The 13212-nt window shown below is 40.7% G+C and overlaps 1 protein-coding gene across 6 annotated transcripts in view; it reads right to left on the bottom strand.

Moving 5' to 3' along the window:
- The window catches only part of NPAS3 (neuronal PAS domain protein 3), an 853690-nt gene that overhangs the window by 65174 nt on the left and 775304 nt on the right, over window positions 1-13212 (bottom strand). For all 6 annotated transcript variants that reach the window (XM_049113038.1, XM_049113041.1, XM_035719983.2 and 3 more), the window contains one exon: window positions 1864-1982. In XM_049113038.1, the coding sequence (XP_048968995.1) occupies window positions 1864-1982 (119 nt within the window). The remainder of the gene's footprint in view (window positions 1-1863; window positions 1983-13212) is intronic.

Here is a 13212-nt window from a genome sequence, read left to right as displayed (position 1 = left end):
AGGGACTTTTTATTGTTTAATGCTGGAGTACTGGATCTAGAAGAGGCTCTCGAGTAGGAACTCAAGGAAAATTCATCGAATGGATAATCTATTAATATTTAAGAAATGAGCTTGTCCAATTTCAGGCCATGCAGCAAAAGCAGCTGTACTGAGCTGACCAAATGACAAAAACAGAAAGAATGCAAGCTATGTGGTCTCTTGCCTAGGTGGAAACACAAATGATTTCTCCACTTGGACAGTGTACTTTTTTGTAGATTCAAAATTTCGCAGGGCTTTATGATCTCTAGTCGGTCATGGGAAAGCAGTAAATTTTTTATTGTTGTTCAAAAAATTAAACTACCCAATGATATTGAAGTATACTAAATGCTGCTTTGTCAAACTATGGTTCACCTCTCCCACCCTTACTCCCTCTTGGGACATGCCCCCTACAAACCAGTAAAAGCCACTAAAAGTGAGGAACAAATGCTGACACAACAGAGGTGAAAAGGAAGGCCTGCAGCTTCTAAAGACTGGAATGCAAACACCGCAGCTTCCTACCATAAAAGTGACACTAACTGCTCTTCCTACAGCTTGCTTAGAGATTCCAAACTTGCTAAAGCTACACACTTCGTAATGAATAAATGTCTTGTGTTCAGTAAGGCAGGAAAAAAAATCAGCATAGTCCTAAGGATAGAGTTGGGATTTTTTTTTCCTCCATGTATCCCTTTGTAACAGGCCTCGCTATGGGGTCATACTCCTGCGGGTGGAGCTGCCTGAAGCGTCTCCTTCTTCGAACCCTGTTAAAGGTTAGGATGTTCCACGTGCACCTTTCAGACGGTAGGACAGCTCAGCTAAAGGTCGTTTGTGGAAGGGCCTGCTTCCCTCTGAAGAATTCATGTCAAACAAAGTACCCGCCTCTGACTTTTATGCGGCCGCTGGTTTCTGATGACTTATATATGGATTTTAAGCCCAATGATCATGACTATTAAGCATCCCTGGCAATGCTACGGTAACCCTAAAGAATTGAGCTCTTGGAAGCTCTCGACTCTAAAAGTGGTAAAGGTCATGCCAGCCACGTCTCTTGTATATTCGGGTGCTGTTTGTCCTCCTGCATATGGTAAATATTGTGTGAGAGAGTGGGTAGTGTGCTGTAAAATTGATAAGATTTCAGGTTGCCAAAGGCATTTCATAAATTTCATAGGTCTTAATTTGTGTTGCTATGGTAACCGAAATGCTGGAATTTCCCGAGATTAGGAGGCTTTTCTATCCTTACCCTTAAAATGATAATAATGTAGATTATGACTCCAGACTTGGTCCTGGCTGTTGTGGGGAACGTGTGCTCTGTATGTTGAGTATTCTATGTATGCTAAGGTATGACTGAATGTGCAATAAGTGCAATTTCAATTAAGATTCCTGACATCCAACCTGATTTTCTTATTTACATATATGAGTCTTGGTGGCCAAGAGGTCAGTAAAATGGATAGTCTTTCTTTAAAGAGAAAGGGGGAATTTGAAGGGAGAAGTAGAATTCTTACAAGTATCCATTCTAGAACACTCATCTTAAGGATTGATATGAATTTGGTTCAGCTTCCCCATCAAAGTGAATTTCTAGCAAGTGCTGAAGACCTTGGTGCATTATTAACAAGTGTTTTAAGAAAAGACACTATATTGAGGGATTTAGTGCTTCAGCAATGTCTGAAGTGAGAATGAGAGGTATAATGAAGCCCCTACCTTGAGACAGGAAAATAACTAAGAACCCCATGGGCTGCTCAAGGTCACAGGCATTAATTATATGGACCCAAAGCAGCCAGCTGGGAAGCTCGATGCAAATGACCTAGGATTGGCCTGAGACAGAAATATGTCCCTTCCCAGAGCCCAGCTTACCTTATATCCTGATGATTTGATGTGCACGCCGCGTTTGGTCAGAGTAGATTTCATTCGGATGAAAAAGGAACGCTCAAGGGTGTTGTCAGTGGTTAGCAGACTGGGGCTGGTTGACTCCACTGAAGAATACAAAAATATACACACACATGATTTAGATGTCTACACAGCCCCTCACAGCTACTGCTCAGGTGCAATCCTTGAGTTCACTAAAAATAAATGACTGATGGGTGCTAAGAGCGTAGTAATCAATGTACCTCATTTAGAAAATGTTTCCTTTGCAGAAAATAAAAAAGAAAAATTAATGAATCCGAAGTAACTCCATTCCAGTTTCTAGCAGGAGCTTTCTAGGCCTTTTAACTTCCAGCAGCTCCCCAAGTAGGATCTACAGTAAGTAACAATAGCACACCTGGCAGTGTGGCCCATGCACATGGAGAGCGTGAAAAAGGACACCATAGATTTACATGCCGTACAACCAAGACTGAGGCAGAGTCTTCAGATGAAGAGTACAGATAGCTTGCTCTTTGTTTTCCCTGCAAATCACTTCTGGTAACATTTGCCCACTGGGCAGTTCTCTAAGTACCGTGAAACCGTATCCTGGCCAGGGTCCTTGCCCTCCTGAGTCGGTCTCCTTTGTTGTGGGGGAATAGGAAAGCATAACGTCTTCTCAACTGACTCCCGATAGAGGGCTTAGAATGGAATGTATAGACGGAAACGAATAAAAACTACTAACAATATCAACTGTCCATTCTTGTCACTAAAGGCAGCTTGTCCTCCCTACTGCCATCTGAACGGGGTATTAACAAATAATAGTCTCCTCTCTTAAGCAAGACAGTTACTCTTTCCCTTTATGCACTTTTAGGTTAAGGGGAACAATTCTTTTCTTCTGAAACTTAAAATGGTAGTTTGCAGTCTTGATCTACAAATACCTTTAGGCAAACAGGCCACAAGGCAACAAAAAAAATCTATCTTCTAATGGATTTTATAAATATAAGTGTTTTCCTGCAAAGAAATTAATTTTGGCATTTTAGAGCCTAATCAATACTGTCTAATTTTACTTTCCTAAAACAAAACTTTAAAGTTTAAAATTTTTTTCTGGGTTTAAAATTAAAAAAAAAAAATGTCCAACAGCAAATAGGATTTTTTTTGAGAAGCCTTACCCCTGCCACTAATTTCCTCTGGGGTGGGGGGCAAACAAATATGTGTCACAAAGGGACTTGTAAGAATTAAGAAAATGTGAAAACAGGTATTAAAACAAAGAAAAATAGCAAAAACAAGCCTTCCAGCATTAAGAAACATATTTCTATGTTTCTAAGGGAAAGAAATACCTATTTTTTACATGAAACTTGATGCTCAGATGAAGGACGAATACAAGCTCCTATTCTAACAGAAACTTTGCTGTTCGTTGTCTGTGGCTTTTCTTGAATCATTCCTGCCTAAATAGGGCTCTATTTTCCTATGTTTGTGGCACTTTTCTTCTGGGGTGAGGGAACCATTGACAAGTGTCCCTTTCTTATGTGTCTCTCTTAAGATTTTCTTTCTTTTCTTTTTTTTTGTTTTAGAGAGCATGGATCTGATGTCATTTTAAATGTACAGCTTTTTATCACTCGAGGGAAAAGCAGAGCCATGTTATATTTAGTACTTTCATTTCTTCTGATTAAATATGAATTACTATGAAATTTTTCTCATCATCTAACACGCCATAATACGCCAACAGCTTTTTAATACACTATATAAGCACAAACTTCTGCTCTAAGAGTTTAATTTGCCCCTCTAATCCAATCACATCAACCTTATTTCTCTTATCAGAGATTCCCATTTTGAATTAAATGAGCTCATTAGTTTTAATCAAAAGCAGAGAGATCAAAACTTAAACGTAAATGCTTTAGATCAGAACTGTCAGTCAGCCGTGCAGTTCTATTTTACTAAAACACAAGATCAGAGACCCTTAGAACCAATTTTTTCTCGTAAGGGATGCCGAGAGCTTGAAGATGCTATATCCTTTTTTTTTTTTTCTCCCCTTCCCAAGGACAGATTATACATTTAAGGTTAGACTTAATTTATAGCAGTTTTTCATCCTGGTGGAAATGGAAAAGTATGCCAATCTACTGTTGTCCCTTTCACATTTATTGGCACAGGTCCTCAGAGACTTGAACTAACGTGAAGCCATCAGAATCCACACCGCAAACTCAGCCTTCAAAATTCAGCTCCGTTCAGCAAGATCATGTTTGCAATTGCTGAGGGAAAAATGCAACTTCTCGCAGAAGTGAGGGAGATTTTAGGGCTAGGGTGCTGGGTACCCTGACCCCACGAGGAGGGAACCACCTCGCTATGGAACGGTGAATAATTCAGGCATCATTAGGAATCACTGTTTTCAGTATGTAGAATTGCACAGGAAAACACTTAGCATGCACGTTAGAGATGGCAGCGTGGGTGCTTCCCGCTGGGCGACAAGCCTTGTATGAGCCGTGGGGGCGAACACTGCGTCCTGCCCTGGCTGAGGCCCCCCCTGCAGCACCCCCGTGTCTTACAACAGTAATTGCCTAAACATACAGGGGCAGCGTTAATTAAACCCAGGACAACTGGTGTGAGAGGAACGCTAAGGTCAGGTTTTGCTCCATTGGAGCTGAGATTTAAGATCTAAACTGGTCTTCAAGCTTTATTTCAGACCATGGGGGAATGGGGAGTTGAGGAGAAAGAGAGGGGGCAACTGAGAAAAGAGTTTGACTTCTGATAAAGATTTCTCTTTTAATTCCATATGACTTTCTAGTTCAGAGGACAGGGCAGGAGTAACGGGCCACGCTGGCCCTTTCAAAGGGACACGTAACGAGCTCATTCATGGCGTGCAGGCACACACACGTGCCATGGCCCTGCTTGCTTCAAGGCTAGCAGATACACCCCAGGTCTCCCCGCTCTGACAATGGTGTCTCTCATGTAAAAGATGTATTATCCGCAGGTGACAGGCAAGAGTGGCAGCTTTAGAAGAGAAGGCTTCTATGTGTCTCAGGTGAGAAGCACGATTTTGATGAAGGTTCTACTGGGAGAGAATGTGGCCTTGGTGATGTGCAACATGACTGTGGCATTGAAGAGAGGGTGTGTGTGCGTACCCAAGCGTGCAGATATGCGTGTGTGTATTGGGGGTGTGTGTGAACAGGACAGAGTGGTGAGAGGACTGTCTTTAAGACTGGTGCTCTCTAAAGACAGGGGGACCAGTCTATGGCAAAGAAGCACTGTGGAGTGCTTTCTAGATGTCAGATGTTTTCCTGTCAGCTTTTTGAGGCAGGCTATGATTGCTGCATGCTCTGATAAGAAATTTGGGATTCAGAGAAGCTATCTCTGCTGCCTGAGACACAGGAGAAATTTATGGGTAAAACTGGATTAAGTGGTCAAAGCCCAGATATGGCCAGTTTTGACTCATGAGTTATAAACAAGGAGCTGAAAAACAAAACACAGACAAGAGCCATACCACTAAAATCTAGATAAAGAAATATACTCTCTTTGGCTGAATCTCAAGGGCTTCAACTTTTTAATAAATCTAAATTATCTCAGCTCTTGAAATGTCAGTTTTTGCATATTTTGTAAAATTTACAGAACAATTTATAGCAAAGTTGTAATAATTTTTATGTTGGCAAATGCCACCATAATGTGAAATCGTATCTGCGTTATTTCACATTTGTTTATGAATCCCTAACTAGCATTGTAGTTGCTGCTTCCTTATTACTATGTAGGAGCAGGGGTGATGTGAGAGCTGGAGTGGGAGGAGGTAGCTGAGAACCATCTAGTTCTACTGGCTAATCCTAGGGCCAGGTCCACCTGAAAACCTCAGGATTCTCTCCAGGGTCCCTGTAAGTAGATGAGGCCCCAGAATAAAGAGGGTCTTTCTTTTTCATACACTATGAATGTTTTCAGTGCAACCTGGTGTCAGAACCCTGCAACTGCCACCAAATCCCGATGTATGAGAGAAGGAAAAGAAAAATTAAATTTTGAGAAAACTCTGTTGCAATTGTGAACGAAGTATTTTTCCTTTTGAAGGAGAAGTGGATTGGGGTATGTTGCTAACATATGAAGTTAAATATACTCTTTTCCTATTTCATTGCCTAAATGAATCTTTCCTTTTTCAGAGGTTCTGTGCACACAGGACAAACCAAAGTGCAAATAACCAAAATGACTTTCAGAAGACAAGGGAAGAGATGTTTGTTCATTTTGCAATTACCGTGATAAAGCCAAATTGTTTCATTGTCCTATTCTGTTAGCTTTGTTAGATACTGATGTATTTTAGGACTTTAGAATGAATATGTGTCAAGTATGTGACAAGTTGTTTCTTATAAAAGTTTTCCTGCTCTTCCTCAGCCACTTGGAAGTTATCTTGAGTTGTACGGCTTTCCCTGGTCAAGGAAATGTGAGCCAAAGTCATGTGTTGCTTCCAGGTAGAATTTTTTTTTAAAGATTTTATTTATTTATTCATGAGAGACACACAGAGAGAGGCAGAGACACAGGCAGAGGGAGAAGCAGGCTCCATGCAGGGAACCCGATGTGGGACTCGATCCCAGGACTCTAGGATCATGCCCCGGGCCAAAGGCAGGTGCTAAGCCGCTGAGCCACCCAGGGATCCCCTCCAGGTAGAATTTTAAGAGTTAGTCTCTTAGTAGAGAGAGGTACTCTCTCTTTCCTTTGGCCATGGTGACTATCAACATTTCAGATGGTTCCTGCTCCATCAGCCTGGGTCTTGGAATGAAGATAGTGTGGGACAGACCCCACAACCGACTCTCACAGAAATAAAATTTTCTTATAATTTCAGAATTTTTTTTTTTTTTACTGCAGCATAACTTAGTCCATACTGATACAAATACTAGGTCTTTATTATATAAAAAGAGTCCGTATTGCCAAGTCTTCCAGTCAGTGGCATGGTACACAGACATCACATCTGTGTCTGACTCCAAAGGTCATGATGTAGCCAAATACTGTTCTTATCGTTATTTATCTATATTCTCATTTTATCTCTTATGCTTGGTATTCGGGGGCAACAAGGCTGATAGTTCTAATTTGCATCTTCTTCAGCACCTACCATGGTTCCTTGTTCCCAGAGCAAAAACTATACATATATGCATGTAAATACATATATGTCTTTACATCATACATCTCATATATTCGAGAACTAATATTCATTAACTGTTGCCTTTAATGTAAGAAAATATTCCCAACCTAGTTTCCCAATAGTAGGACAAACATGGTAAATAAATCTTTTCTCAGCAGATTTTATGTTTACCCAGGATGATAAGTGTGGTCATTTGAAAATGCCACACATCACTCAATACTCCTCTTTCCAAAAGGCAGAGTCTGCTTTATCTCCCCTTGAGTGTGGGCCAGACTTGGTGACTTACTTCTAATAAATAGCACATGGTGGGATTGGCGGTGTATAACTCAGTCATGACAGACAGAACGGCTTCTGTTTTGCTCTTTCCTGGATCATTCACCCTGATGGGAGCTGTCTGCCACATTTTGAGGACACCTAAGCAACCTGGTGGATGGGCCAGCGTTGCAAGGCCTCCTAGTGAGGCTTCCTAGTGAGTTGTGGTCACATGAGTGAGCTTAGAAGTGGACCCCCCTGCCCCAGTCGAGTCTTCAGATGACTGCTCTGACTGATATTTTCATCACCACCTCATGAAAGATCCTGAGCTAGAACTGCTCAGATTTACTGCTACTGGATTCCTGACTTGTAGAAAATATGTGAGATAGTTTTAAGCAAAACATTTGGGGTGATTTGTCATGCATTGATAGATAACTATTATAATATCCACATAGACGTTCTCTTTGGAAAAAATCATAGCCTTGTTTCTTATGTGACAAGAACATGGGTAAAACTCCTGTGACAGTGAGAAGGAAAGCATAGCCCACAGTGCCAGTACCTGGCAAATTCACGTATGCAAGCAACACTGCTTGCAATGCTGATTTTTGTAAGCAGGGTTTGTGTTTTCTTTCTTTTTAAAAATTTTTAAAAGATTTTTATTTATTTATTCATGATAGGCAGAGACAGAGAGAGAGAGAGAGAGAGGCAGAGACACAGGCAGAGGGAGAAGCAGGCTGCATGTCGGGACCCCAATGCGGTACTCGATCCCAGGACCCCAGGATCGTGCCCTGTGCCAGAGGCAGGTGCTAAACTGCTGAGCCACCCAGGGATTCCCCCAGGGTTTGTATTTTCAAAGGTAAATGCTCAAATGATTTTTTAAAAAGTACAATTTGCAAAAGGTGCTATCAACAGTGGCATCTACAAGTCTGGGAGATCTTGAAAGGCCAGCCTGATGTCTTACTTGTCTATTGTATCTATTCCTGTTCTTCTCCAGCTTCTCTTACCTCCTCTACCCCCCTCCGCTCCCCTCTGCCCTGCCTCCGCCCCACCCCCTGTCCCCCCATGACCAGCAAGTGCTCAGGATTGTGTTTCATGTAAGTAGTCACTCACTTTGCCTGTGGAATAAAATAATAGTCAGGTGCTTTCTTTTAAGAATAATTATTCCCTTTACACTTGCCATGCCATTCTGCTAGAACATCTTGTCCCAAGATATGGTGTGTTGTAGTTGGTGGTTCATTTTTGAGGAGAGGGAATCATATGCCTTGTCCTTGTTTTCATCTCTAAGGAAGCATGTTCTGCAAAGCGTTATTTTGAACCATGGACCGGTGGTTTGGTAGTTAAAAAAGGATTGGCCTGATATTCCCCAGAATTAGAATACTTTGTTCTCTTTTTGAGAGTTGGTCTTCACCTCACTGGCCTGTCCTCTACCATGTGCCAGGCAACGTTGAAGGAGATAACAGTCTTTAGTGGACTAGACTGAGATCCTTGCCCACTGCCGCAAGGCAGTACCCAACATTTTCTGTGAACACGAGTTCACAGAACCACCCTTTGGATATCGTGCAAAGGCAGTTCCAGCCAGTATGCTCTGGCTCAGCAATCAGCCTCTATCAACTTCACTGCTTGCTCTGAAATACGACAAAAAAAAACCCCCAAAAAAACAAACAAACAAAAAAAACAAAAAAAGACCCTGAATTTATTTAAGTCTCATTAGGGCTGATTCCTGCTCCCACTCGGTTGTGAGTCTTCAGCTTTGTTTAGAAACTTGCGAATCATTAACTGAAACTCTAGAGCATAGCTGTGAAAATAATTGTGGTTCAATAATGATGTAATAAACTTTTTTCAAAGTCACATTAAGAATAATCCGCCAAAAAAAGGGAGAAAAATAATACTCTGCCAAACCATGCCACCTGTCAGCACACACTCCCTGGCAATATCTGCCTGCCTGGGATGAGAATCCTAACGCATAAGGTTGCCTTTCAGGTTTCCTGCGCCTGGCAGGGGTTGCTACTCGGTGAGGCTGTCCCCTGAGGAAGGGAGTGTTCAGCTGCTGCCTGCTGCTCCCCAGTCGGTGTGTGGATGATACCACTCTGGGGAAACAGACACGGTGTCCGAGTCAAGCTGCTACCGGTGGGTGTTTCTATATGCAACTCCTAAACAACAGGAAAGTTCAAAGGGTAAAACCAGGTAGCCTTTGAGAGTCCATGACATCCAACGTGCCCATTCTGCAGCAGGCTGTGTGCTCCAAAGAACATGCCATATGAATACTGCAAGCAAGTGTTTTAAATCTTACTGGAGACGCCCTATAAATGCTGCCACTTGAGGGATCTATTCTGGGAGAGAAATATAGCATGTCCTCCCGGGATGCCGTTGGATTCCATTACCAATATTGCATATGGGATCGAGTGTGGCAATGCTTTTATCACGACTATAAAGTGGTTATGAGCCAATTCCTCATATAAAACATACTCAGTAACATTGAGGCTCCCCCCCTTTTCTGTTTCCTCCTTTTATTTCCTTCCTTTCTTTTCTCTCTTTTCCTTTCCTTTCCTTTCCTTCTTTCTTTCTTTCTTTTTTTTAACAACAAACATGATGTCAGACAAAGGGCATCAGAACTTGGTCTTTGTAGTACAAAACAAAATAACAATACATAAACACCTTTGTGGAGGCAGCTCAAAACCCCATGTTTTCTATTAAAAAGTCATGTTCAATCTTCACTGTTGATAGAACCGAATAGCTAACACAGAGAACATTGTATATCAGAAAGGTCAATAGTTATTATGAGCTACAAATATATTTTTTTTCCATCCTTCAGGCTGTTTAGCACATATCACAGCATGAGCAGCTGTCTTCTTTAATGCTTTTAAAATTAGAATCCCAAAGAGGAAGAAAAAATTATGGTTGAAATGATTGCTCTTTGCTTTTGTAAGTTTACTTTAATATACTATTTTATATACAGGAGTCTTCCATGCAGCCTGTCCATGGGGCGGGAACCGGTTGCCAGTATCAAGCTGAACTGCCATGTTTATTTTCTTAGCATTCTGGCCAAATCTCCATTTTAGGAGCAGATGTCATCGACATACTATATTTTAAAAAGGAGTTGTATAGAGGAGTCTGGTTACAGAGGCACTTGCAAATACACACATATGCATTCTTCCTTTTCACTGCTGTAAGGCTCTGTGACCAACTCCAACAATGCCATGTGATGAGAAACAGTTACACAGCACCGGCTGAAAAATCAGGCCCTGATTCAAACCACTGATACACAAACTCTCTCTCTTTCCAAGTGCAGGCCTATGGACCAGGAGCATGCCTTTTACATCTTTAAAAGACGATCTTTTAAAGGTGGATCATCTGTCTGCCCATCCCTAGAACTTTTTGCCCTCACTCAGCACATGATCCTGAAAGATAATATGAGGTTCTAAAATAGCCCATGGAAGCACATGTCAGATGTTTTATTATAGCTCACTTAGTCTTTGTTCAGTGTTTTAAATACTGAGTAGCTACAATGAGCTGGAACCATTTATAAATGTAAGTGCTTACATTTTGGAGAAGGGAAAATAGATGGTAACTTCTGGCAATGACGAATGCTATAAAGAAGAGCATTGAGGAAGAAGGGGCTGGAAGCAAGCAGGGCCATGTGGTTGGTTGGGTGGTCACAGGGGCCACACTGATGGGGGGGCTTCGGACATGACATGAAGTCATGTGGATAGCTGGGAAAAGGTGCCACACACACCTCACAGTGTAACTTTAGGACTTTGGATTGGTAAAAGGCTTTATGGAAAATGATGATTTGGATAGATACATACTAGTGACAAATTCTGGACATGTTACCTTTTGCCCTCTTTTCTGTCCAAGATTAAAATAAATGCTATCCTAAAGATAAATAATTTAACATGTAGGAAACTAAGGGAGGAGTTAATTGACAGAATTGTCCAGAGCATTCAATGGCTCCCAGATATGCCCACTGGTAATGTCGATTCTTTGGGCCACTCCAGAGGGAGCAGCTTCCAGACAGAAGGGGAAGAAAGACTGAGTATATAAATGACCTTCTTTTCTGTGGTGGATTTTGGTAATGAAAATAAAGAGACCTGGACATGTTTACTGATCAAGAAGACTGACCTTAAAGTTGTATACATTGGAAATGCTAATGGAAGAGTTTAAGTTCTAAGGAATATTTAATCAGTGATTGAGAAAGATAAGTGAGCCTCTGAAATAGGGGCGGGGGGGAGAAACAAAAGGCAGATGTAAGACAAAAAGGAGAGTCAGAGAGAGAGAGAGAGAGAGAAAGAGAGAGAGAGAGAGAGAAGGTGTGATGGGAATGGCCTTGAACAACTTAATTTCAACAGAGGAAGTGAGAGGAGGAGAGGATTTTGAAAGTGAAAGAAGGTACCTAGCAGCCCATGTGGGCAAAGCAACTAGGACTAGCAGAAAATAAGTAATATAACTACACAGTGGCTGGAAGTTGCTTAATTTTAGGAGCGCTAATTTTCTAGGGTACCCTAATAGCAATGGCTTTGTAGTCTTTCCAGGCAATGCTCAGGATTCTGAACTTCTCCCAGGGTTGGGAGTTGGTACCATGGGAATGAAACAAAGTCCAAAAGGTGATGGATTACCAAGGGTTAAAAACAAGAATGTGCCAGTGACAGAGTGAGGGGCTAGGGAAAAGAAAAGGGTGATGGGGCAGCAGGGTGGTGACCTGGGGGAGGTAGTCAGGAAGGAGGCTTTGTTCAGAAAGGATTTGTCAAAATGTTGTTTATGGCTTTTAAATAAGTGTATGTTATCTCTTTCTACTCTGTGTTCATAGGAAATTTGGAAAATGTGAAAGCGTAAACCAGAAAAAAAAAATCTCTATAACCTTATCACTCAGTTATAGTCACTATGAAAACTGATGTTTTGTTACAGCCTTATTTACTATCTATTTATATATTTATTTCAAAATTGGGACCATATCTGTGTCACTATCATTTTTGAAAGTCAGTCATAGCTCCCTATGTGATAATAACATTACAAACATACTAATTTTACTGGCTATATAATGTTCCATTGCATGGTGATGAATTTCTTTGAAATTACTCTTCCTCCAACCTTTTTATTATTTCTTAGGGTGAATTTCTAGAAGCACTTTTACTAGGTCAAAGAACATGAGCTTTCTTTTATTTTTTTAAAGCTAATCTGTACAAATTGATTTGCAGAGAAGTTACGCTGTATCAGTTTACATATTATCAACAGTGTTTGATGGTTCATTTGATTACCATCTTAAAATATTTGTTCTCACTTGATAAAAAATATTAAATTAGCAGAAGATTCAGAGAAGATACTTTAGTGGGGTTTCCCTGGAAAGCAATATGTAAAAACATCTCACGTGTTTAATTTGCATTTCTATTTCTAACGAAGTTGAATAATGCTTTAATCCATATTTATTGGCTGTGTGAATCTTTTTCAGTGAATTCTACATTTATGTCCTATTTCACTTGAGTTTTTAGTATTTTTTGTACCAATTTGAATGAAATATTTACATTTATTAAGGATATTATTTTTTTAAAGATTTATTTATTTATTTTAGAGGGGAGGGAGAGCCAGAGAGGGAGAGTGTTAAGCAGGCTCCATGCTGAACACAGAGCCTGACATGGGGCTCAATCTCCCGGCCCTGAGATCACAACCTGAGCTGAATCCAAGAGTTGGATGCTTAACCAACTGCAGCCCCCAGTTGCCCCAAGAATATTATTTTTGACATAATTCTTATAAATATTTTCCCATTTGTTTGCTTTTCCTATTTGTACTGTTCACTGATACATCTTTAAATTTTATATTGAGAAGTCTCTGTTTTACCCTTTGTGACTTCTTTTATTGCATCTATATCCTAGAAAGTTTTTCTCCTTTTTTTACACAGATGTTTGGCATGTTAAAAATGAAGTGTAGTTAAAAGTCAGGAGATGATTATGCCAATGGTTGGCTAAAGGCAAGTCAAAGAATGAACTTTTCGAGCTCGAGGAGTCAAGGAAGTA

The sequence above is a fragment of the Canis lupus genome, chromosome 8 (assembly GCF_003254725.2).
Source record: "Canis lupus dingo isolate Sandy chromosome 8, ASM325472v2, whole genome shotgun sequence".
NCBI lineage: Eukaryota > Metazoa > Chordata > Mammalia > Carnivora > Canidae > Canis > Canis lupus.
Note: the sequence above shows the minus strand (reverse complement) of the source record. Positions and strands in the feature narration are given on the sequence as shown.